The sequence below is a fragment of the Malus domestica genome, chromosome 15 (assembly GCF_042453785.1).
Source record: "Malus domestica chromosome 15, GDT2T_hap1".
NCBI classification, from domain to species: domain Eukaryota; kingdom Viridiplantae; phylum Streptophyta; class Magnoliopsida; order Rosales; family Rosaceae; genus Malus; species Malus domestica.
In genome coordinates, this window is record NC_091675.1 from 44,986,799 (window position 1) to 45,014,542 (window position 27,744).

Consider the following 27,744-nt stretch of genomic DNA (forward strand, 5'->3'; position numbering starts at 1 on the left):
CGACCAACAAGAGATGCATACATGTTGTACATCCTCCATAAAGGACATAATGGAGCTGTCCAGGCTATTCTCTGTTAGGAATGTCGGTACTACAAGATAGAGAATGCACAAGGTAAAGTAGAAAATGGACGCCAAGAATTTATGTGGTTCGGCAATTTATGCCTACGTCCACCAAACAAGGAATCTTCACTATATGAAAAAGATGAATACAACAAGAGTAGTCTTACCAAGCCAAAGACAAGGCTTGATGGATACAAGAAAGTATAACACACACTTTCTATCACTCTAAACTTCACTCACACAATGTGTAGTGGAACACTCTCACTCTCACTCTTGGAGTGGAACTCTAGCTTTGGACTTGATCCTTTGCTACTCACTCTTGTAGTACCGACATTCCTAACAAGTGGTATCAGAGCCCGGTTGGCTCGTACTACGAGATGGAAGGAAGTGGCACTATGATCAAACTCACCAACTCCAATTGGGTAACATGGAAGCCAAGGATGGAGGACATTCTCTATTGCAAGGATTTGCATGAGCCAATTGAAGGAGATGCCGCTAAGCCCGAGAGCATGTCCGATGCCGAGTGGAAGAAGATGAATCGCAAGGCTATTGGCACAATTAGACAATGGGTGGATGATAGTGTTTTTCACCATGTGTCTAATGAAACCAATGCTCGCGAGTTTTGGACGAAGCTTGAGTCCTTGTTCGAGAAGAAGACCCCAGCCAAGAAAGCCTTCTTGATCAAAGAGCTCATCAATGTGAAGTACAAGGATGGTTTAAGTGTAGCAGAACACTTGAACAATTTCCAGAATATCATCAACCAGTTGGCTACTATGAAAATGACGATCGAGGACGAGCTACAAGCGCTCTTGTTACTTGGATCCTTGCCAGACAGTTGGGAGACCTTTGTGGTGAGTATAAGTAACTCTGCTTCTAATGGTGTTCTTACCCTTGATAATGTTAAAAATAGCATGCTCAATGAAGAAACAAGGAGAAAGACTTCTGGCACAGATAGGAGCCAAGTATTTGTCACAGAGAACCGCGGAAGAAGCAAGAGTAGAGGACCTAGAGGTCATGGCAGGAGTCCTAGCCGATCCAAGTCAAGGTTCAGGGGTGCATGCCACCATTGTGGCAAAGAAGGCCATATGAAGAAAAATTGTCGAGTTTGGAAGAGAGAGCAAAGGGAAGGAAACAATCAGAAGAAAGATGATACTGGCAATACCACTGCTGTCATATGTGGTGATGTACCAGAAATATTGTCTATTGGTGAATGTCTGCATATGGGCAACTCTGACAGAGACATTGAATGGATCTTTGACAATGGAGCTTCCTTCCATGCTACGTCCAAACGGGAGTTCTTCAGTACATACAAAGAAGGTGACTTTGGCATAGTGAAGATTGATCCTTGTTTGGTGGACGTAGGCATAAATTGCCGAACCACATAAATTCTTGGTGTCCATTTTCTACTTTACCTTGTGCATTCTCTATCTTGTAGTACCGACATTCCTAACATTCTCAAGCTTCTTCTGTGATTGGCGGCAATCCTAGTAGCTCATGAACTTGCATATTTCACTATCAAGGACAACAATTTTAATGCTTAGGCGGAGGATGAACCTCCTTGGCTAACTCCATTCTTCGTACCAGAATTAGAAGTGGGAAAATTTCTTTTGTTTATGATTGTAATACAGTGAGTGTGGATGCTCCCTTTCCTTGCTGGATTATCTTTTTATTCAGAGGTCTTTTGTGGCAAAATTTTAGTGCGGCGGTTGTCACTCCACCTTTGTAATCATCCTTGAATGGTTGAATGAAATCCAAACTTATGATTAAAAAAAACATCGTGTATGCGTCTTCACAAAGGGTTGCATTTTCTTTTCTTGAGGACACGAATCATTGTATCATATCGATGCTGCATCTTTGAGATTTAGGACCAAAAGAGTGTACAAGTTTGTATATGGTCTAGGATTAGGACCCAACTTGTTTGTTTAGCTAGTTGCTTCAACCCCTATGCGCATGTGACTATGCATGAACTATACATGATACAAAATGACACAAAATACCTCTTACGTACGTATTATTTTCGTCAGGCACTTGTCATAGTTAAGTCACTCGACAAAAAATCAAATTTAACTTTGCATTCCATTTGGGACTTATGATGATTTCTGCCAGTGCTTGATTACAATTAATTAGAAGAGTGAAGATATCGAACGTATATAACATTGCATCTTTATACGGGAATTGATCAATATATTCTTTTGATGTGGAGAATATGTTGTTGACGCAATATTATATATGCATTTGGTTTTGTTTGTTATTTGTTATAGATCAAGATCATCCTCAAAGCTAATTGTTCCGAGGTAGAAATAAATTATTAAGAGGAACATATGCGAAATTAAAAGATTCTATATGGTCACTTTTTATGGAATTACAATCTTTATGATTACTTTTTAATTAGATATTGTTCCATTCTAGCTCCGTCTATATTAATGTCCAAGGTTTTGCTTATCCTAGCCATATACTCACTTCAAATTTTGACCCCAATACCCACTTCAAATTTTAACCTTGTTCTTTGGAAGATTTATCTCGTGCCTGGTACTACATGGTTCCACTCAACAAGAACTCCAAATCATTCTCTTGAAGTCCATCCTCTTCATCATAAATGATCCGCTTGCCTTGAAATGACCTGACCCAATAGGGAAATCTCAATTCATTAGGCCTTTCGATACAATCAAATGGAAAGCCCCAAGGGCAGCATATTCTAGGAGTCTAAACTATGAGATTGGATAAATCCTCCTCTATTTGTTGCAGGTCGAGGACTCCTTCCCCTTCTTCAAACTCTGATTCGTATTGTTCATGGAGAAATCTCTGATCAAGAATAGAACAAGATCCATTTTGCATCATATCTAAGGGATTCCTTGGTTTGGGCCGAAGAAGCAATGTCACTCGACCATTATCCAACTGACTGCAATCTTTTTCTGTCCGTGAGGATCACACCTGAGCGCCATCTGCTTTTAATAGGCCATGAACTAGATCATAATCATACTCAACGAGTCCATAAAAAGTGATCCCAAACCAAAGGTCTTAAGCGACCGATCAGGTAGAACAACTCAAAAGATAAAGAAGTATCGTTAATTTCTTCATACTCATTCCAAGTTCAAAGTACCATTTGTACAAATAATAATCCCCTTCGTTACACGATTTCTTCTTCATATAGATAGATATAGGATCTATGGAGCAATTACTTATAAGTACATTTTGTGCAATAGCCCTTCCTATATGATAGAAAATGATCCCATGATTCTGAATCGATGTTACTTGGGCAAATCTCAAGTTTGTCTATGAAGAGCAGATCTAATTATATTAGTGTCTATAATTGATTTCTTGTGTTTAATATTAATCGATAGGGCCTCATTGGTAAGTGCTACAAGATCTCATACATTAGAACCCATGGTTCTGGACCCGAATCCATAAGTATGGAACATTTTCTTTTCCAAGTGAAATCCCCTAATATATAAAAGAGTGAAAAAGTGTTTTTGTTGTTATGGAATAAGAAGCCTTCGTATCTTAATGCATGTATTTAATTTATTCGGAGCTATTAGAGCGGGATCTACTTTTTGGGGAATACGAGTCAAAGCAATAATAAGAATATTTCTAGTGGAACATCTTTCACAATCCCTGGAGAGATAGTTCGCTAATAGACTGAGGGATAAGTAATTTGACTCATTTACATCCAAATCATAAATGTTTGGAATCAATATTATGCAAGGAGACATTTCTTTTGCTAACTCAAATTGAAGAGTTTATTTCCGGCATCATATCCATAGTTAGAAGCGCTAACTCTATATCAAAGTCACGGTCGTCACTATCATCAATAAGCGCTAACTTTGTATCAAAGTCACGGTCATCACTATCATCAATATCGTCATTATCATCAACAAGAAAACTCTTGGGTTTGTTAGCCAAGAACTTGTTCAGAAATACTGTAATGAAAGGAATATAAGAGTTTGTCGCTAGGTATTTAGCCAAATAGGATCGTCTAGTTCCTATAGAACCTATCACTAAAATACCCCTAAAAAGGGCTAAGCAGAGCGAATAGGGTTTTCCATGATATGTGAAATGAAAACTATTAGCCCCACAGGAGGTTTGTGAATAAGTAATTGTCTGGTAATGAGCAAGGAATATCCGTCTTTCTGCTAAACATGATGTATTGAACTCATAATTCATTAGATACTTTTTATGAATGTCAACTAAGTATCGTAAACAAATTACTCTCGGTTGTTCATTAGATAACCAGAATCATTCTTTGATAAATGATCACTATGAGTCAAACTTAATAGAATTTGATCAATCCTTTTTTTCTATCGTTAAGGTGGGGAACTAAATCAAGAATTCTCTTTCTTTATCATCAACCGAATTACTATTGGAGACCCAAGATTCTATTTTATCATCAATCTATTCACCTTTCACATTTTTTCTTTTTCTTATCAATGAATGGATCTTTTTACTTGTATGACTTAAATGTCTCGTATTTCTTGAAAAAGCAATTCGATTAATGGGATTTGGTGTGATACTTATGAAATCAATGATATCGATGAGATTGACATTCAAATATTTCTTCTTAGAACGTATTGATTTGACCTTATAAGCGGGACCACCACCCCATAGTATGTTGTCGCTAGAAGCCCGTATTTCTTCTAAAGAATCTCCTAATTGTTCTCGAGAGAAAGAGATTCTTTAATCAGAAAGAATTTAGTTCAAAGTAGGATACATATCTAGAAATTTTCGCAACTCAATCATGTATGATGGAATCATCAAAGATTTGACCCTTTCGAACTCTGTCTATAACTCACTATAGGCTCGAGAAACAAAGAGAATATGTGTACAAACGAGATATCCAACAACAACAAGAAGGAAAATGATTGAATAGAGGAAAATGGTGATCTCATGTGTCAATATTAATGGTGACTCATTATTTCGATGAATCATTTCTTCGGACAGAAGAAGATTATGTAAACACTTTACTCGAAATATCACTTATCAAATTCCATTGTGGAAGACACAATTTTTTCTAAAGAATTCTTCATGATATATCTAATCCATGCATAATATCACGAAAAATGGATACAAATTTTTTGCTGCTAGTTAGTATCAGCAATAGGTCTGATAAAGTATCAAATTTAGATATTTGTATCATGTCGAAGTAAGGAACAATGGCATATATGTTTGGAATATATTCCATTTTGAGAGAGTTGAAAAAACACTATCTCGTTGAAAGGTTCTATACATTCACCCTTTCTCAAGGCATTTATTTAGACAATGGCTCTTTTCGAATGGTAAATATTTCTCAGAACATGGAGTGTGAATCAAACCCATGTTTGAATTGAAATTGAAATACTGATGCAAGTTCTTCCCTTTTGAACAAGATAGATTCATATCTGAAAGAGGTTGATAATAAGTTCTTTCAAAATTAACTATTTGTCACTTTGTTAGAAGGGTTCCAAAAATATCTGCGGTCGAGTAAATAGCTCTACGAACAAATGGATCATATCGAATTAGAAATGTAAAGGTTTGTACAAGTTATCCCTTTCGTCACTATTTTGTGGAAAATAGTTAAATATGAATATGATAGACACTGTAACTCGATTGTTGAAATAGTATTTCTCTCCAAAAAAAAAACATTTTTTTTACCGCCGCGCAAAGAAAATATTTTTTTGTGAATGAACAAGATATTGAGGAATTATCCATACGTAAAATCATAATTATTGATACGGGCATTTTCCACATAAAAAGGGAATCCTTTGTTACAATAGAAGCATAAATGATGTGGATTATTCAAGAATCGAAGTCAATTTGCTTTACAAAAAGAAGATATCAATGAACTTCTATGAAATGGTTTCACGGGATTCAGCCAATTGTCTTGATCGTGGGATATCAATGAGAAATAGGAATCCATGTTATCAAAAGATTTCCTGCGATTATTTCTAGTATGGAATGAGTCAATCATCCACTTTGGTATCTTATTGAACAAATATGGTGATATTGTTCCTCCATTGATCAAGAATTTTGATTTTTGGGAAGCATCATGATCATCCAATAAGAAGGGTTTCGATTTTTTCAAATGAACGATTTGAAGACCTATTGATTATAACAACAAATTGTAGAGTTCACCATTCGGACCTTTCAATTCATAGTTGTGGATCTCGGACCTATGAATGAGGATATTCCTAAAACTCACAATGAAAAAAGGAAGTGAGTTAGACAAAAAGAGAAGAAACTTGGACAAAAAAGAAGTAACTTGGACAAAAAGAAAGGAAGTGACTTAGACAAATCTTTTTTGTCGATAACCTCAGACCAATCAAAATCAATATCAATTGAATATTGATTAATACGTAATCGATCAAACACTACTTGAAAATGAAAATGACTCTTGTTGAAGTTTTGGTTTAAGTTTTCTTGTATTTCTTATAATGTGAATGTACAAGGATACACATATATAAAAGAGAAGAGAAGAAGAGAAGAACTAGTTACATCCAACGATCATTAGGCTAAACCCTAGAGACCAACCATACTCCTTAATTGAAAAAGATTACACCAAACATTAGATATCAGCCATACTCCTTAATTAAAGGAAACCAACTACAAGACTAAGAAGAGATTTACACATAATCTGTCAGGAAACATAGAAGGTGCCGTGCAGCCCATGCTGCACCCATGATTTTTGGAATTGCATAATCAGTCCTATGCAGCATTAGTAGATGCAGCATCAGTCAATACTCCCCCTCAAGCTGCATCGAGGAGTATAGTCGATCCAAGCTTGCCGAGAAGATGTTGAAAATGTGCAAACGAAAGAGCCTTAGTGAACACGTCTGCCAATTGATCATAACTGCGAGTGAAGACCGTTTGGATGAGTTGTGACTAAATTTGAGCCTGAATGAAATGATAGTCAACTTCAATATGCTTGGTTCTTTCATGAAAAATTGAGTTTGCAGCAATGTGCATGGCTGCTTGATTATCACACATGAGAGACATATGAGTTGTACTCGAGAACCTTAGGTCAAACAAGAGACTTTTAAGCCAAATCAATTCACGTGCAATGGCAGTCATTGCTCGATACTCAGAACTTGTTGTTTCTTACTTTTCCAAGTAACAATGTTGCCTCCAACAAATGTACAATAACGAGTGGTGGATTTTCTGTCGATTGCACTGCCTGCCCAATCAGCATTAGTGTATACATGAATCTCAGTGGAATGGTTATTACGCATGAGGATACCCTTATCAATGGACCCTTTGAGATAACGTAGAATCCTTTTAACAATATTTAGATGTTCTACTGTGGGTGCATGCTTGAATTGACTAACTAAGCTCACAGCAAAGGTAATGTCGAGACGTGTGATAGTAAGATAGATAAGCTTGCCAACCAATATTTGATAATAGGTGACATTCTTGAGTGCCTCGCCATCAGTGGTAAGCTTAAGTTTATTGTCAATTGGGGTGACAACTGGCTTACAATCGGTGAACTTAGCTTCCTCGAGTAGATCCATGACATACTTGCGTTGGTTAAGAAACAAACCCTGTTGAGAATTTTCCATCTCAATGCCAAGAAAATACTTCAACTTTCCAAGATCCTTGATGACAAAAGTTTGATGTAAGGAGGCTTTCAAGGCTCCAATTTCAAATGCATTGTCACCTGTGATAATAAGATCATCTATATAAATAAGGACCACCAACTTCCCACGGGTTCCATTCCATACAAACAAGGAAGAATCGACATTACTTATGAGAAAACCTTCCCTTTCCAACATTGAACTAAGCTTGGCATACCAAGCTCTTGGTGATTGCTTCAAACCATAGATAGCCTTGTGCAGTTTGCACACCATCTTATCCTTTAATGGAGAATAACCTGGGGGAATTTGCATGTAAACTTCCTCTTGAAGCTCTCCATGAAGGAAAGCATTTTTTACATCCATCTGGTATAACGACCAACAACAATTGACGGCAACGGAAAGTAGCACATGCACTATGTTCATTTTTGCCACTGGAACGAAGGTTTCTTTGTAATCAATCCTAAAGGTTTTGTGTGAAACCATGAGCAACAAGCTGAGCTTTGTGTCGTTCTATTGAGCCATCAGCCTTGAGTTTAGTTTTGTAAACCTAATGACTCTTAACTGCCTTCTTTCCTGGAGGTAATTGAACGATACTCCAAGTACAATTTTCCTCCAATGCTTGAAGTTCTTCAAACATGGCTTTCCTTGTAACATCCTACATCGCCTAGGGGAGTGGATCCTGTAAGCCTTATATGTATTTTCCCATCTCTACCTAGCATGAGGCCTTTTTGGAGCTCACAGGCTTCGGGTTCTATCGAAACTCTGAAGTTAAGCGAGTAGCGCGCGAGAGCAATCTCATAATGGGTGACCCACTGGGAAGTTCTCGTGTGAGTTCCCAGAAACAAAACTGTGAGGGCGTAGTCAGGGCCCAAAGCGGACAATATCGTGCTACGGTGGTGGAGTGGGCTCGGGATGTGGTGGACCCTGGGCCGAGATGTGACAAATGGTATCAGAGCCAATCCCTGGCCAGAAATGTGCTGACGAGGACGTCGGGCCCTTAAAGGGGGTGGATTGTAACATCCCACATCACCCAAGGGAGTGGATCCTATAAGCCTTATATGTATATTCCCATCTCTACCTAGCACGAGACCTTTTGGGAGCTCACCGGTTTCGGGTTCCATCGAAACTCTGAAGTTAAGCGAGTAGCGCACGAGAGCAATCCCATGATGGGTGACCTACTCGGAAGTTCTCGTGTGAGTTCCCAGAAACAAAACCGTGAGTGCATAGTCGGGGCCCAAAGTGGACAATATCGTGTTACAGGGGTGGATTGTAACATCCCACATCGCCCAAGGGAGTGGATCATATAAGCCTTATATGTATATTCCCATCTCTACCTAGCACGAGGCCTTTTAGGAGCTCACCGGCTTCGGGTTCCATCGAAACTCTAAAGTTAAGCGAGTAGCACACGAGAGCAATCCCATGATGGGTGACCTACTGGGAAGTTCTCATGTGAGTTCCCAGAAACAAAACCGTGAGTGCATAGTCGGGGCCCAAAGTGGACAATATCGTGCTACAGTGGTGGAGCGGGCTCGGGATGTGGTGGACCCTGGGCCGGGATGTGACATTCCTTTAGTGAGGGATGAGATTGGCCTCTTGAAAAGTGTTAGGCTCTACAAGATTTGAGACTGCAATAAGAAATGCCACATGAGATTTTGAAAAACTGTGATTACTTATTACTTCAGAGATGGGATGTCTAGAAGCATAAGTAACGTAGTCTACAAACTTGGTATGAGCCTTCTTTTCCCGAGGTGGATTCCTCTTAACATCTTGAGAAGGTTGGTGAATGAAAGGTTGAGGTGTAGCCTTAAGATCACCATTTCTTTATGAGTTACATTGGGAAACTATTGAAGTTGTCGTTTACAACATGACTTCTTGCTCTTGACTGCCATTGCCTTTTAAGGAATCATCATGACCCAAAAACTCAGTGTATATAGGCAATGGAAACAAGTCACACAAAAGCTCCCTTTTACATGAAGTAAAACCCTTTTTAAAGAATGAAGTAGCTTCCTCAAAGCGAACATCTCTGGACACAACACACTTGTTAGTAACAGGATTAAAACATTTATATCCTTTTTGGGTGGAGGAGTACCCCATAAACACATAGTTGACTGCCCTAACATCCAATTTGTCACGATGCTAAGTTTGCAAATGTACAAAACAAGTGCAACCGAAAACTTTCAAGTGTGACAGGTTTATTGTTCTATCTTTAAGGGTTTCATATGGTGATCTGAAACCTAGAACACGACTTGGAAGCCTATTGATCAAATAGGTGGCTGTAAGGATTGCATATGACCAAAACTTTTTGGGTACATTCATATGCAACATGAGTGCTCGAGTCTTCTCAAGTAGATCTCTATTCTTCCTCTCGGCTATCCCATTTTGTTGTGGGGTTCCCACACAGCTTGTTTGGTGAATAATTCCTTGTCATGATACTGGATAAGAACTCAGTGCCATTGTCTGATCTTAAAGTTTTAACAGTTGAGTGAAATTGTGTAACCAACTTATGAAAATCTTTAAACATAGTTGGAACTTCACTTTTAGATTTCATGAGATAAAGGAAAGTGATTCGAGTGTAATCATCTGATAGGAGCATTTTTATGCGACTTAATTGGCTTGTTCTCATGCATTTATGTTGTTTTTCCTTAGTTAGTTTAGTGTTTAAAGTCATTTTCGTGCAATTTCAGGTTTTATTGTCAAAGTATGCAAAAAGGAGCATTTTGGAGCTTTTAGGAGCAAAATTGGGCTTGGAATGAAGTACATATGCATGGAGCAAGGAGTTTGGACGAATTTGAAGTCAAAACATCAAATAAACATGCTAAAAATCTGGTGCAATAAATACAAATTGAAAGAAAGGATAGGTTTCTAGAAGGATTGACCAAAATTCCACTCAAAACCATGTTCACACCAAAAATTCATCCTTGCCGTAAGTTCTTGATGGATTCACACTAGAAAATTGAGTGAATGATTCAAGACCTAACCCACCACATTTTCCACATGCTTGCCGTATATTTTTGTTGTGTTCACACCAAGAAATTGAATTAAATAAGTCCATTCCCTCCCTATAAATACCCATGGCAACAACTTCATTAGAACATCCAGAAATTAATCATTCTCCAAGTCTTGCCTTGCCTCTCCCTACATATCCAAACTCCTTCCCATCCATTCCTCCACCATAGCCGTGCCTTCCCACCACCATCACCACCTTATGTAGCCACCATTGGAGGAGAAAGAAGTAGTGCCATGCAGTTCAAAGGAGGAAGACACCTTGCACATGCAATCTGCCATTAGTGGAGTGTTTGGAGTTCTTTCTTCTTTTGTTTCTGTTTTCATGTTTAATTTAACTTGCTTTTCAATTATGTTAAACATGTGGAACTAATTTCTTTTTAGTTAGAGGCGAATTTGAAACCATGGACATATGTTTTATATGATTTGATTTACTCCAGTTATGAATTCATGAACTTTAAATGTGGTTTACTTTTCTGTTTTGATTAAGAACTTGTTTATGTATGTGGGTTGAGGGTCGACACTTAATTTGCATGCCTAAACTTGATGCTAGGATATAAGGGAATTTCACCTAATCGTTATGAACTTATATTCATGAGTAGTAAAGATCGCTAGTCACGATTGTGTTAGTAAATCCTAGGTTGGATTAACATGCGTATCCCATAGTTATGAATGCCTAGTCGATGTTTATGATTTCTGTTGAACTTAATGATTTTTGTTGAATGTCTCTATCATGCGTATTCCATAGTTAGGGACTTTGATGAGGAATAATTTGGTTGTAATGCGTATTCCATTCAATCCAATGAATCTAGGGAAATTTGAAAGTTAATTTAATCGGACCTAATTAACTTGGAGCATTGTCATTTATCGTTTGTTGGAGTCATAACTGGGAATCAAATTATGTTGCATATGTTCATGTGTGGATAAGGAACCCTCTAACTAGGTTCTCACCCTTGAATTCATCTCAATTTCGTTTTAGTTTGCTTTGATTTGTAATTTGTTTAGTTTTAATTCAATTTCGTCAAAATCAATCCCCCATTTATTTTAAAGTGTTAGACTAGCTAGAAATCAATTTAGTTTGTGTTTTTAAGTATCTTGAGTCAAGATATAGTCCAATTTCGTCCAAATTAGTGTTAGGTGTTCAAAACTGCCCACGAAGTGGTTTTAAGGCAGTTTTGAGTCTCCTAGTTGCTGTTTTGAGTTTTTAGTTTGTTTAGGTGTTTTAAACTCTAGTTTTACATTAATTAAGTCTAGTTTAGTGTTCTACATTATATTTTTATGTTCTTGAGTCAGTTTCATATTGATTAGCATCCCTAGTTAATCCCCGGTTTAGAACGATCCCTATTTGCTCATATACTACAATTGTCATCCATAGGGTTTAATTTGTGTGTCAAGTTAAATTTCACATCAAATTTTGGCGCCGTTGCCGGGGATTAGCAAAATTGCTAATCCCTTGTGTTTTTTCCGTGTGTTTTTAGTATAATTTACCTAGTTTTCTGACTTTGTTTTGTTTTCTCGGTTTAGGTACTAGTGCATGACACGGAGTTCTCAAACTGTGCATATCTCGGACTTTAACGACGATTTTGAACGTGATTTGAGAAGACAGAGGAAGCATCCCAAACCTAGTGAACCTAGTTCAAGTTCAGAGGCCGAATCAGAGTTTGAAGAAGTGAAAGAAGAAGTTATGGCAGCGGACAATCGGACCATTAAAGAGCTTTCGGCTTCGGGGTTGACAAATGCCGCACCATTATGCATTCAATACCCCACGGCTGCCCAAGGCAAGACCAATGAATTCGAGTTGAAGTCAAGCTTGTTGCACCACATTCCGAAATACCATGGGCTTTCCATGGAAGATCCCAACAAGCATCTCAAGGAGTTCGAGGTTGTTTGTTCGAGCATGACACCCATCAATGTTGACGGGAGTATTCTGATGATGAAGGCCTTTCCATTCTCACTTTTGGAAAAGGCGAAGGATTGGCTTTACGAGTTAGCACCCGGAACGGTTACATCTTGGGATAGTATGAAAAGAGCTTTCTTGGAGAAGTTTTTCCCAACTTCAAGAGTCATTCTCTTGAGGAAACGGATTAGTGGCATCCAACAAAATCCAGGTGAATCGTTTCCTTCTTATTATGAACGTTTTAAATCACTTGTTGCTTCTTGTCCACAGCATCAAATGAAGGAGGAACTACTCATTCAATACTTCTACGAAGGACTCCTTCCCATGGAACGCCAAATGCTTGATGCCTCGGCGGGAGGTGCGTTGGTGGATAAAACTCCGGGGGCTGCAAAAGTTCTAATTGCCAACCGAGCACATAATGCACAACAATACGAAGGTGTTGGACAAAGAGACCCCCCACGGCCACAAGTGAATGAGGTAAGTTCTATGCCCGAAATTCAATCCCAATTAGCTAACCTTACTTCTATTGTTTCTCAGTTGGCCGAGGGAATGAAGATTCATGGACCAAGTGTGTGTGGTGTGTGCTCTATGCAAGGACATGCCAACGATCAATGCCCTCAATTGATTGAGAATGGGGGTTGGGAATCTGCCAATGCCGTGGGTTTTGGGAGCCAAAATCAACCACGCCATGATCCATACTCAAACACCTACAATCCAGGGTGGAGGGACCATCCAAATTTCAAGTGGAGGGATCCTCAACAACCCCAACAACAAGGAGGATTTAGGCAGCAACCACCGGGCTTTTATACAAAGCCATTCGTCCCGAATCAAAACCAAGTGCAATCTGCCCCATCAACCTCAGGTACGTCTTTGGATAATGATCAAGTTGTTAAGTTACTTACTACTTTGACGCAGGAAGTACAAACTCAAAATAAGGAGAGACAAATCCAAGACAAACGGGTGGATAATTTGGAGAAGCAAATGGGTCAAATTGCTGAGTTTATGGGGCAAATTAGAGAACAAGGCAGATTGCCTAGTTCAACCGTTGTGAACCCGAAGGGAGGATTTGAAACCGCTAAGGCCATCATGTTGAGAAGTGGTAAACAGGTTGTAGCGGGCTCAAATACATCCAAATCAAGTCAAGACGAGGATGACAAGTTGCTGCAAGAGAAAGCACAAGGAGCAAAGCCCACGGCCAAAGAGGATCAAACCTTGCCGCCACCACCAAGTCCTCCTAAACCGTCCCCAACCACCAAGGTAAGTCCAAATTCGACTTTTTCTAGTTCTATTCCACTAAATGTGCCCTTTCCTGGCAGGTTTAGGCAATCAAAGAAGGAAGAAGCCGAGAAGGACATTCTAGAGACCTTTCGAAAAGTTCAAGTCAATATTCCGCTCCTTGATGCGATTAAGCAAGTCCCGAGGTATGCTAAGTTCTTAAAAGAACTCTGTACAACAAGGAGAAGGATTTCGAACAAAGAGGTGGTCCAGGTAAGTGAAAATGTCTCTGCTGTGTTACAAAGGAAGTTACCCCCTAAATGCAAAGATCCTGGCAGTTTTACAATTCCGTGCGTTATTGGTAATACTAAGTTTGAACACTGCATGTTAGACTTAGGGGCTTCAATTAATGTTATGCCATACTCTATTTATGCATCTATGAACTTAGGTGAGCTTAAAAATGATGGTGTGATAATTCAATTAGCCGATCGTTCTAATGCATACCCAAAGGGTGTTTTGGAAGATGTGTTGGTGCAGGTTGGTAACTTGATTTTTCCAGCGGATTTCTACGTGCTTGACATGGAGGATTCACCCCATTCCACCCCATTGCCGATTCTATTAGGGAGGCCCTTCATGAAAACAGCCCGCACCAAGATAGATGTGTTTAAAGGAACTTTAACGATGGAATTTGATGGGGAAGTCATTAATTTTAATCTTTCTGAAAGTATTAAATTTCCTAAGGACGATCATTCTTGCTTTTCTATTGATGTACTTGATGATTTGGCGCAGGATTTTCTCGATTGTTTGGAGAGGGATGCACTTGAAACAACAATTGCACAAGGAATTGAGCACAAATATGGTGTTGCCGTGCCTAGAAGTGAGGAGGAGGCCGAGATAGTAGCTGCCCTTGAGTCACTACCTCAACACCATGGTAAGCCTTCTAACCCAATTTCAATTCCAGTTTCCACTAATAAGATGTTACCCTCAGTGATTCAGGCACCCGTACTTGAGCTTAAACCGTTGCCCGACCATTTAAAGTACGTCTTTCTGGGAGACAACGAGACGTTGCCCGTCATTGTCTCCTCATCACTCACGGCCATAGAGGAGGAGAAGTTGATCCGAGTGTTGAAAGAACACAAGACGGCCATTGGGTGGACTTTGGCCGATATTAGGGGAATTAGCCCGACTACGTGCATGCATCGCATACTTCTAGAGGAGGGGGCTAAACCAACTCGAGAGGCTCAGCGCCGTCTCAACCCTCCAATGATGGAAGTTGTGAAAAATGAGATTATCAAACTTCTTGATTGTGGAGTGATTTATCCGATCTCTGATAGTCGTTGGGTGTCACCGGTGCAATGTGTTCCAAAGAAGTCTGGAGTGACCGTGGTGAAGAATTCCGAGAATGAGCTTGTGCCAACCCGCATCCAAACAGGTTGGCGAGTGTGCATTGATTATAGGAAGCTCAACGCCACCACAAGGAAGGACCACTTCCCTTTACCATTCATTGATCAAATGCTTGAAAGGTTAGCCGGTCATTCTTTTTATTGTTTCCTTGATGGTTATTCTGGATATAATCAGATTGTCATAGCGCCGGATGACCAAGAAAAGACAACTTTCACATGCCCTTTTGGTACTTTTGCCTATCGTCGCATGCCGTTTGGTTTATGCAATGCTCCGGCCACATTTCAAAGGTGTATGGTAAGTATCTTTTCAGATTTTGTGGAAAAGATTATTGAGGTATTTATGGATGATTTCAGTGTGTTTGGTGATTCATTTGATGCTTGTTTGGAAAATCTCACAATAATTTTGAAACGATGTGTAGAAACTAACCTTGTGCTTAATTGGGAAAAATGTCACTTTATGGTTAGACAAGGCATAGTTCTAGGGCATATTGTTTCAGAAAGAGGAATTGAAGTGGATAAATCGAAAATAGATCTTGTACGCTACTTACCCTCTCCTACTTCGGTTCGAGATGTTCGTTCGTTTCTTGGTCATGCAGGATTTTATAGGCGATTCATCAAGGACTTCTCCAAGATCTCAAACCCTCTTTGCCGTCTCCTCCAGAAAGATGTGGCGTTTGACTTCAACGAGAAGTGTGAGAAGGCGTTCAACCACCTCAAAGACATGCTAACTTCGGCCCCTATCATAGTTCCACCGGATTGGAACCTTCCTTTTGAGCTTATGTGCGATGCTTCCGATTATGCATTAGGAGCTGTTTTGGGGCAAAGGAAGGAAAAGAGGCCGCATGTTATCTATTATGCCTCTCGGACTTTAAATGATGCACAATTGAATTATTCTACCACTGAGAAAGAACTTCTTGCTGTTGTATTTGCTTTAGATAAATTCCGTTCTTATTTGCTTGGTACTAAAGTTATTATTTATACTGACCATGCAGCATTGAAGTATTTGTTCACCAAAAAGGAGGCCAAACCACGACTTATTCGTTGGATGCTTCTTCTCCAAGAGTTCGATATCGAAATCCGGGACAAGAAGGGAAGTGAAAACGTGGTAGCTGACCACTTGAGCCGTATGGTACATGAGGAGGATGCCGTGCCTATCATAGAGACATTCCCAGATGAGCAACTGATGTCCATCAAGGTAAGTGAACCGTGGTATGCTGATTTGGTGAATTATTTGGTGTCTAAACATGTTCCTAGTGAATTACTTAAACACCAAGGTGATAAACTGAAGAAAGAGGCACGGTTTTATGTGTGGGATGACCCGTATTTATGGAAATATTGCCCTGACCAAGTTATACGTAGGTGTGTGCACGATTCTGAGTTTAATGCTATTCTAACCTTTTGTCACACTTATGCTTGTGGGGGACACTTTGGCACTCAAAGAACATCACTTAAGGTGTTAGAATGTGGTTTCTATTGGCCTACCATTTTTAGGGATGCTAGAACATTTTGCATGTCTTGTGATAGATGCCAAAGAACGGGCAATATTGGTCCTAAACAACAAATGCCGCAAACCCCCATTTTTAGTGTTGAAATTTTTGATGTTTGGGGTATTGATTTTATGGGTCCCTTTCCTTCGTCACATGGATTTCTTTATATATTGCTTGCTGTGGATTATGTGTCGAAATGGGTGGAAGCAAAAGCCACCCGAACTAATGATTCTCGAGTGGTGGCAGATTTTGTGAAAACTAACATTTTTGCAAGGTTTGGAATGCCACGAGTGCTAATCAGTGATGGCGGTTCCCATTTTTGTAATCGAACCATCGAGGCGTTGCTCAAGAAATACAATGTCAAGCATAAGGTGGCCACACCTTATCATCCTCAAACGAGCGGGCAAGCCGAGGTTTCGAATAGGGAAATCAAACAGATTCTTGAGAAGACCGTGGGGCCTACGAGGAAGGATTGGAGTTTGCGCTTAAATGATGCATTGTGGGCGTATCGCACTGCCTACAAAACCCCCATTGGGATGTCACCTTTTCGGCTCATCTATGGGAAGCCATGCCATCTTCCCGTCGAGTTAGAGCATCGTGCACATTGGGCCGTCAAAACGTTTAACATGGACCTTGATGCCGCAGGTTTACATAGGAAGCTCCAATTGTGTGAGCTTGAGGAAATCCGCAATGAAGCATATGAGAATGCCCGGATTTACAAGGAGAAAACGAAGGCATTCCATGACAAGATGATTCGTGCCAAGACGTTCTCTATTGGGCAGAAAGTGTTGTTGTTCAATTCTCGCCTTCGGTTGTTTCCAGGTAAGTTGCGTTCCAAATGGGTGGGTCCTTTTATTGTCACTAATGTTTTCCCTCATGGTGCAGTGCAAATCAAGAGTGCAAGGACGCAGCAAGAGTTCAAAGTGAATGGGCATCGATTGAAGCCCTATTACGAGATGTTTGAGGAGCATGTCGTGGAGGAGATACCCCTCCATGCCGTGGCACCTAGTCAAGCTTAAACGGAGGTACCGTCCGGCTGGAAGACGTTAAAGCAAGCGCTTCGTGGGAGGCAACCCATGCATTCGACAAAGGAAGCCTTAGAGCGCACTCCAATTCCAGATTTGCGTTCCTAAACCCTTCTCTTTGTTGCTTATTTCGTTTCTGCCATGTTTAGTTTGTTTAGAGTTTGTTTGTTTGTTTATATGTTTTTGTGTTAGTTTATGCTTTGAAACATTGAGGACAATGTTTGATTTAAGTGTGGGGGGGGTAACCAAAGTATTTTGATGCAAATTCGTAGGGTTTTCTCACTCATACTTCCCAATATTGTTTCTTGCTGTTTTTAGGTGGTTTTAAGCTGTTTTGGTGTGTTTTAGTGTGTGTTGATATAAAAATCCGAAAATACCATAAAAATTTGAAAAATTGCTTTGCAAAACCCAAAAAGAGTTGTTTTTATGTGTTTGTTTGTGTCTTAGGGTACCTTCCAACACAATGATGAGGATTTGGTTTGTAATTGCATGACTGTTAAAGAGAGTTATAAGCATGGATAAAAGTTTGATTTACTCTTGGTTTATACTTGGTTGTGGTTATAACTTATGAATTCACATGCAATCTTAAAGGAAAAAAATCAGTTTTTGTAACATGCTTGAAGGAAGGAACTCAAACTAACGCTACAACCTTGTGAGACTTGAGCCTAAACGTTTATTTGGAGAGTTAATAATCTGTGATTTATTGTTTTCTAAATCGTTGCATGATCTCATTATTCTTTGCTTGGTTATTACTTAGAAGGCGTTTCATCATTTAGTTCCAAATGCTAGAACTCATACCCATTTCATTCAAAACATGTTATTGAATTGCATAACACATAACAAGATGAAGTTGTTTAGTAGTTACCACCATAGTAAAAAAGCCTTCATTCCATACATTTGTTTTTGTAGGTTTAACCCCGTTGAGCCTTATTTAGCCTATATTGTTTGTTAACCCACGTTATCCTTACCTAGCCTAGATTAGGACCATCCATACCCTTGTTCTTAAAGCATAGTAAGCATGACGTAAAATGAATTCCTTTTGATTGAGGGTGTGCAGAAAACAAGTGTGGGGGAAGTGTTTTTCATGAAGAATTATGTGCCATAGGCACGGGTAGAAAGAAAGAAAGAAGAAAAGAAAAATGTTGTGAAAAGTGAGAAAAAGAGTTAAAAGAGCATGAAAATGAGCTCTAAGGTGTGGATTGTTGAAGAAGGGGTCCAAAACATCGAATTTGACCCTAATTGTTGCATGAATTTCCCCTTTGAGTTTAAAAGTTGATTCTTGCACCCAAAAGTGAATTCTAAGTGTCAATTTCAATTCTTTGCTTACTATTGTTTTAAGAACGTTTGTTTATCCTTCACCTTTCTTTGTTAGCCAATACCTCAAGCCCGTTACAACCCTTAACTTCTATCTTGAGTGTTGTGTATTTCAATTTGTGGAGTTTGGGATTGGTATGAGCATATGGTGTCACTGGTTCTCGCGTCTAAGTAGTAGCATTCCATTCATGAGATCATATCTAAACATGCTTCTTAACTCTAGAAATTGCGTTCTTTGTGAAAAATATATGTGAGCATTCGTTTTCATATCTACATCAATCTTCTCACATATGACTAGTGTAGGGTGTGGAGTTAGAAAATCCGAGTGAAAATAGAGTGTATATCTTGTAAGAAATTGAGGGAATTCTCTAAGGCATGTTACTACATTCAAAGCATTGTTTTAATTGATTACTTGTGAACTAATAAGTAGTGACTATGATTAAGTATGTGCTTAAGAGTTAAATTGACTCAATTATGTGGGAATGATAATCTTTAACATGTCATGTGCATTGGAAATCCCTAAGGCAAACGTTGGAAGGTTTAGGTTATGTTTGTTGGTTTTGTTTTGTTTTATTTCTTTGTTTTGCTCGAGGACTAGCAAAAGCTAAGTGTGGGGGAATTTGATAGGAGCATTTTTATGCGACTTAATTGGCTTGTTCTCATGCATTTATGTTGTTTTTCCTTAGTTAGTTTAGTGTTTAAAGTCATTTTCGTGCAATTTCAGGTTTTATTGTCAAAGTATGCAAAAAGGAGCATTTTGGAGCTTTTAGGAGCAAAATTGGGCTTGGAATGAAGTACATATGCATGGAGCAAGGAGTTTGGACGAATTTGAAGTCAAAACATCAAATAAACATGCTAAAAATCTGGTGCAATAAATACAAATTGAAAGAAAGGATAGGTTTCTAGAAGGATTGACCAAAATTCCACTCAAAACCATGTTCACACCAAAAATTCATCCTTGCCGTAAGTTCTTGATGGATTCACACTAGAAAATTGAGTGAATGATTCAAGACCTAACCCACCACATTTTCCACATGCTTGCCGTATATTTTTGTTGTGTTCACACCAAGAAATTGAATTAAATAAGTCCATTCCCTCCCTATAAATACCCATGGCAACAACTTCATTAGAACATCCAGAAATTAATCATTCTCCAAGTCTTGCCTTGCCTCTCCCTACATATCCAAACTCCTTCCCATCCATTCCTCCACCATAGCCGTGCCTTCCCACCACCATCACCACCTTATGTAGCCACCATTGGAGGAGAAAGAAGTAGTGCCATGCAGTTCAAAGGAGGAAGACACCTTGCACATGCAATCTGCCATTAGTGGAGTGTTTGGAGTTCTTTCTTCTTTTGTTTCTGTTTTCATGTTTAATTTAACTTGCTTTTCAATTATGTTAAACATGTGGAACTAATTTCTTTTTAGTTAGAGGCGAATTTGAAACCATGGACATATGTTTTATATGATTTGATTTACTCCAGTTATGAATTCATGAACTTTAAATGTGGTTTACTTTTCTGTTTTGATTAAGAACTTGTTTATGTATGTGGGTTGAGGGTCGACACTTAATTTGCATGCCTAAACTTGATGCTAGGATATAAGGGAATTTCACCTAATCGTTATGAACTTATATTCATGAGTAGTAAAGATCGCTAGTCACGATTGTGTTAGTAAATCCTAGGTTGGATTAACATGCGTATCCCATAGTTATGAATGCCTAGTCGATGTTTATGATTTCTGTTGAACTTAATGATTTTTGTTGAATGTCTCTATCATGCGTATTCCATAGTTAGGGACTTTGATGAGGAATAATTTGGTTGTAATGCGTATTCCATTCAATCCAATGAATCTAGGGAAATTTGAAAGTTAATTTAAGCGGACCTAATTAACTTGGAGCATTGTCATTTATCGTTTGTTGGAGTCATAACTGGGAATCAAATTATGTTGCATATGTTCATGTGTGGATAAGGAACCCTCTAACTAGGTTCTCACCCTTGAATTCATCTCAATTTCGTTTTAGTTTGCTTTGATTTGTAATTTGTTTAGTTTTAATTCAATTTCGTCAAAATCAATCCCCCATTTATTTTAAAGTGTTAGACTAGCTAGAAATCAATTTAGTTTGTGTTTTTAAGTATCTTGAGTCAAGATATAGTCCAATTTCGTCCAAATTAGTGTTAGGTGTTCAAAACTGCCCACGAAGTGGTTTTAAGGCAGTTTTGAGTCTCCTAGTTGCTGTTTTGAGTTTTTAGTTTGTTTAGGTGTTTTAAACTCTAGTTTTACATTAATTAAGTCTAGTTTAGTGTTCTACATTATATTTTTATGTTCTTGAGTCAGTTTCATATTGATTAGCATCCCTAGTTAATCCCCGGTTTAGAACGATCCCTATTTGCTCATATACTACAATTGTCATCCATAGGGTTTAATTTGTGTGTCAAGTTAAATTTCACATCATCATCCACAAATATAACAAAATACTTGTAACCCTTTATTAATTCAAAAGTAGAACCTCATACATCAGTATGTACCATTTCAAATGGTGTACTAGACTTGGACACTGAAGAACCAAAAGGTAGCCTAGCATATTTGGAAAAATGGCATGTATCACACTTAAAAGATGGGTGACAAAACATGGGAAATAGTTTTGACAAAACAACTTCGGATGGATGACCTAGTCTTTGATGCCAAAGTTGTTAATCCCAGGGTTTACTTGAGTTTGCTTGAAGAGCTTTAGGAAGATGGGACTTCATGCAAAAATAATACAGGCCATTTAGAAAGAAACCTTCACCAATCATTTTCTTGGTGATACAATCCTGAAATACCACATTAGTAGGTGAGAAAGTGGCAGTGCATTTTAAAGTAGAGGTGAGTTGCCCTATGTAGAGTAATTTAAAGGGAAACAATGGAACATATAAAGCACTAGACTCGATGTTTTTTGACATCAAATTTATGCCCATCACCAAAACATTTTTTCCATTTGCAATGGACACTTGAGAAGGTTTTTAAAAAGGATGAAAGTCATGCAAGTTTGAAATTGTATTTGTCATGTGATTAGTGGCACCTGAGTCGATTATCCAACAATCAAGTTCAATACTAGTTTGAAGTGCAATAGAGAAAGCATTGAAGATACCTGAAGCTTTATCAGGATGAACATGGTCATGGTTAGCAAGGAACCTAGCAAACTGGCCAAGAAGTGCAATGTGGTTGTCACTGTCCACCTTAGGAGTTGGTACAACCTCTCCATGCCATTTGCTTTGAAGATATGCTGCAAACTTGTTGATAAGAGATAAAGGGTTGGCAGTGAAGTCAACTGAGGCATGGTTGAGCAAGCTCGAGGCATAATTTACAACATGTTGTGCTTTGTAAGAGGTTATCTATGATGCTCTGGGAGTGATTGACGTAATATTCTTATTGAACTTAGGTTTCAACTCTGATGTAATTCCCATCAGCTTTCTTCCGCATGTCCTGTAGCATTGCAGTATTTGCTTTTTAAGTGTGGATTTTTCCCCTTGTACATTTTGTTGTCAGTTTGCTTATAGTTTGCAGCATACCCTCGAGCCTCAAGTAGTTTGTGGCTTGACTCTTGGTTCATCACCCTTCTTCTTGCTTCTTCACGTTGCACAGTAGCACAAACATTTTGAAAATATGGCAGCTCCATGCTCATTAAAATGTGACTTCTGAGATCTTCATACTCGGAGCTTAAGCTTCCTAGCAACTGATATATCTTATCTTCCTCAGCACATTTGAGAAGAATAGATGGATCAATGGTATGAGGAAGATACACATCCAGCTTATTCCACATGGTTTTAAGGACACCAAGATGTTGAACAAAGGTCATTCATTCTTGTTGAATACATGCAATATCTTTCTTCAACTGGAACACATAAGCATAATTATTCTGGTTCTCATACATGTCCTTCACAGACTTCCATAGATCTTGTAAGGATTCAGCGTAGCTAAAGATCTCAGCCATATGCTTCTCCATGTTGTTGAGTAACAAAGACATGAGTCCTTGCATAACCATGCTTCATGCACTTGAGTGGAAGGCTCAGGTGCTTCAACTCCTCCATTGATAAACCCTAGCTTTCTTCTTCCACCGAGAGCAAGAGACATTGTTCTAGACCATGTGAGATAGTTGAATTCATTCAACAAAACTGAGCATAAACGTTGATTTGTATTTATCTCAGTGTTTGGGACAAAACTGGGAGAAACTTGTGAGTTTTCTCCTTCAAGATTCACTGAGCTTTCTTCAGCCATTACTGGAGCTTGAAGATGAACAATAGCATAAAAAAATTAGGCAGAGACAGGTCAAGGATGACACTACTATGATACCATGTTGAAGTTTTGGTTTAAGTTTTCTTGTATTTCTTATAATGTGAATGTACAAGGATACACATATATAAAAGAAAAGAGAAGAAGAGAAGAACCAATTACATCCAACGGTCATTAGGCTAAACCCTAGAGACCAGCTATACTCCTTAATTGAAGAAGATTACACCAACACTAGATATCAGCCATACTCCTTAATTGAAGGAAGCCAACTACAAGACTACGAAGAGATTTACACATAATCTGTCAGAAAACACATAAGGTGCCATGCAGCCCATGCTGCACCCATGATTTCTGGAATTGCATAATCAGTCCTACGCAGCATTAGTAGATACAACATCAATACTATGCAGCATCAGTCAATAAATCTTCTACTCATAAATGAAATGTTCAAAATGTTCCTATAAATTGTTGCTCTCATTGAACCATTTGTATCTATATGCATTAGGATCCCGATTCATAGATCTCTCGGTTTGAGAAATAAAAATAAGAGGATCAAACTATTTCTTCCAACTCTTTTTCAAATTTGATAAATGTTGGTTGATTATATATTTCATTTTAGTTCTATAATACAAAGTATCATTTCTTATTTGATCCCTTTGAATTCCATATTCGAAGTAGAGATCGGATCTATTCATTAAAAAGAATCAATTCAATACATTTCTTATGTACCCATAGGTGCTATATTGGATTTGAATCAGATTTCGGATCAATCTATATTGGTAGCAAATACCACTATTTTTTATTTTGGATCTTCCAAATCATTCCCGCAAGAGGTTCGGACACATTTTTTTTTATCCTTCGATAAAAAGATTTATTTTCTTCATAAAAAATAGGAGGTAGAACCAATAAAGATTTCTTTTTTGATTCATCCCTGGAGTTGAATACCTCACTCAAGAATTGTTTTTCTTATCCAATTCAATAGACAAATCCTTTATGATACACCAGATCCGGCTCGGTTATTGGTTGAGTGAATAGATCTGTTATTTCTTAAAATCTCTCTTTTGATTCAAAATCGTGGTGTAACGTGTATCCCCCATGTTCCGGTCATGGAATAGATGAAATAAATCAAAAAATGGATTTTTGTTCAAAAGTGAAATCTTATTGGAACTGTCCATATCCAAGCGCTGATTAGTTCAACTTATATGAGGGTTACATACTCATAATTTACACGAAACGAGTTTATTATTTGTTCTAGTTTATGATATGATATTACGTGCAAGTTTCTCTATCTCGTAACATTAGATTATTGAATTGAAATACCACGAATAGTTGTCCATTGCTACTGCTAGACCTCTTCTATAAAATTGCAAGTATTTGTGTGGGTTGATTGCTTATTCTCAAATATTATGTCTTTACTATCTTTACCAAGTACATAGTACTCACATGTTTGGCTTGATGAACCCGATGTAGAATTGGTTTCACGTGTAAGGAGGCGTGTTGACAATATTACACATTGAAACTTGAGAATATAAAGCAGAATATATAGTCAATAGTTCTACTACTAAATAATTTCATCAAGTCTCCAACATCATCAGCGTTGTTAGACCACTTTTATGAAATTTTGACAATTTACCGGCAAAGAATTCACCTAATTTTAAGTAAACTTGTTATATTTCTGTCAAAATACTTCTTGGGATTATAGACAACCAGAAAAATGGAAAAGTGTTAGGTCCTTTATCTCTTAAAAGTTTGAAAACCAACTTATGAAAAATAGTTTATAGATTACCAAATCCTTGTGAAAGTTGGCTATATGAGGGAAATTGAAAGGCAGTGCAGCCAAAAGAGGTAGCTATCACTTCATGGTGGATGCAAGTTATCGAGCTCTCTCCGCCTAGATTTTCAATGGCTGTTAATATCAGAGCGCCGGGTGTGTCCCAATTTGACCAATATTGATAATCATTGCTAGATATAGCAATCACTATGAACCTATGTATACATGTAGGCCTCCTGAATGGGACCGATTATACCAGTGGTCCTTCCAAGACTTTGGAGCCTAGGTATGTGAACAGCTCACATAAAGTTGAGACGTCCATATGCTATTATTTTTCTTCTCATAATTGACCTAAAAACTTGATTAAGCAAAGAGATTTCTTAGCACCTACGTACAAATATCTTCAAGTGGATATTTACAAATAAGTTGCTTCTGTTATAATATCTTGTAAATAAGAGTAGAGCTCCCACCATCACAACCAAAATATCATCCCTAAGATAACAATAGTAGGGGACCGACATCTCCAAAACTATAACTCTATTATTCAAGTACATACGCACATATAAATATCGGTCGTACATATCGCCAACATTTGACGGAAAGATGACGGAGTATGAGTTTTCATTCTTACCTAAAGTTTATTTGTTCAGATTAATAAACTTTTGAAACGGGATTAAATTGAAGGTTTATTTGTTCAGATTTACAAAAGATGTCATTCATTCCCACCAACATGTTGGGCATGAGACTTTTTGATTGCTTATTACTGTCACTTGCTAGGGCAATGCGTATACCACTTGAGTTTGTTGCTTATATCCCATTAGTGGGGTTAAAGTTTTGTTCCAAACAACGAACACATCATTGGAAGCACTTAAAAGTACTTCATCATGCGTCATCTGTGATTATCGGCAGTGCTGCCTCTTATTTTTGTAACCCTACTTAGAGACCATTTACAATGCACCAGCACCTACTTACTTTCTCAGGTAAGATTTCATTCATTAATTTTAATTCTTTTATTAATTTGCACTCATGGATTATCGGTAAAAGTCAATGTACACTCATTTTTTTATTACTTTGAATCCAAGAAAATAAGAGAACTTAATGTGGTTAAATTTGGTAAATGCCCGCTTGATCTATCCAAACCAACTCCAACTTTGATAGATTTTTGTGTAGCCGAACCATTAGCGCCGGCCCTGAGTGTAGCCGGGTAAGGAGATTATCTAGGGCCCCCGATTTTTCGGAGTCCCAAAGTTTTTCATTATATACATTTGTCTTATAAATACTATGAAAGTAAAGATAGATGGTACGGAAATCATGACATTGTAATGGTAAAGGCGTAGTGATTGTTCATTGTCCCCACTATGGCCGAGAAGACTCCCAACAAAGATATTCAAATGCAATTAGGAAACCAAATCTAATAAGAGTTTTATATTTTTATTTTTGGCCTTTCAAATGTAATATTCAAATAATGTTTGTTTATTTTCTTTTAAAACTAATTTTTACTGTTATTTGATGTAGAAATATATTTTTTCATGTATTTAGCAAATTTTTTTCTACATATTAATGTATAAAGTGTTAGGGGTTAGTGCACTTTAAGACCCTAATTAGAAGGCTCGTCTAGAACACCAAATTTTCAGGGCCTGCCATGCGAACCATTACCATTTTCCTACAACAAAAATTATGCAGTAACCATTGCATGTACAAACTAGATTCTACATGTGTCTATAAGTGTTTAACGTAATGTGTACTCATACAGTACTCTTACGAAGAAGAATGTAACTATGTTGTATTGTTAATTACATAGAATATTTGTTGTGGGCACTTTCTTTCTCCATGACTTTGGCTTGTATGGTTAGAGGGCCAGCCCCGAGAGGTGCAAGGTGTGCGATTGCATAGGGCCCCAATTTTATGGAGTCCTGGAATGTTAATAACCTTTGTAATGTGGTACACATAAAAAAATAAAAAATAAAAAGAAGGCATCTGTAATTCACAAGCAGTCTTATTAACTTTGATTTTATGAGGTCCTGGATGATACTCCCATTTGATTATGCACGGGTTTGACTCCCTATGCCCTCATATTTATTAATTTTGATTTTTGTTTTTTTTCAGCTATGCTAGGTTTCTTTCATATTGGGGATGTGCGAGTTAACCATCTTGGGCCTTTTTGAGCTACACTATTGTTTTCTTCTTTTTAAATATTTGTAGTTTAATTTCTTTCATTATAATAAATTAGAGATATCACAATAAATGAAGGATGATGCCATTCAGATTTTTTTTTTTTTTACTTTTCACACATTCTCTGTTAATTTTTATCATTTAATTATCTTCAATTCATCAATCCGAAGACCGAAAATTACGAGTGTGTGGAAGGTGAAAAATAGTATGTGAAGAGCAGCACCCTAAATTAAAATTCTTTTGGTCACCATTTAAAGGTCATTTAATTTTCATTCTATTTTGAGACCATTTTGTCATCCATATATCAAAGGATGCTACTATTATCATAACCAGTGATTTGTTTGATAGATAAATTTTTCTTGAGATATGTAGATATTGAAATTTCGGTGAAATAAATATTTACCAACAACATTAAATTTCAACATGTCAGGGCTTACGTGTCATGCACCATGTGTCTCACAAATCGTACACATGAAATGTGACTAAGAAAAATCAAACGATTCATCAAGAGTAGCACTTGTCAACATTTGACAGAAAAGAACTATTGTAGACATGAAAATTTCGTTGCATGTAAATAATGCATCA

At 37.9% G+C, this 27,744-nt stretch overlaps 1 protein-coding gene across 1 annotated transcript; it reads right to left on the reverse strand.

Moving 5' to 3' along the window:
• Nucleotides 1-3,783: 3,783 nt before the first annotated feature.
• Nucleotides 3,784-8,024, reverse strand: LOC139191960 (uncharacterized mitochondrial protein AtMg00810-like). Its single transcript, XM_070812998.1, has 2 exons — nucleotides 7,133-8,024; nucleotides 3,784-3,977 (listed from the first exon to the last, which is right to left on the reverse strand). The coding sequence occupies exons 1-2, from the start codon at nucleotides 8,022-8,024 to the stop codon at nucleotides 3,784-3,786; spliced, it is 1,086 nt and encodes a 361-aa protein (XP_070669099.1).
• Between the last annotated feature and the right edge of the window lie 19,720 nt (nucleotides 8,025-27,744).

Bases quoted from the DNA above. Each gene is read 5' to 3' on its own strand.
- LOC139191960 (XM_070812998.1), bottom strand. From the start codon at position 8,024: ATGAACATAGTGCATGTGCTACTTTCCGTTGCCGTCAATTGTTGTTGG. The intron at 3,978-7,132 runs GTAAGAAACAAC...CTTTCATTACAG, and splicing joins CAACATTGTTACTTGGAAAA to TATTTCTGAACAAGTTCTTG.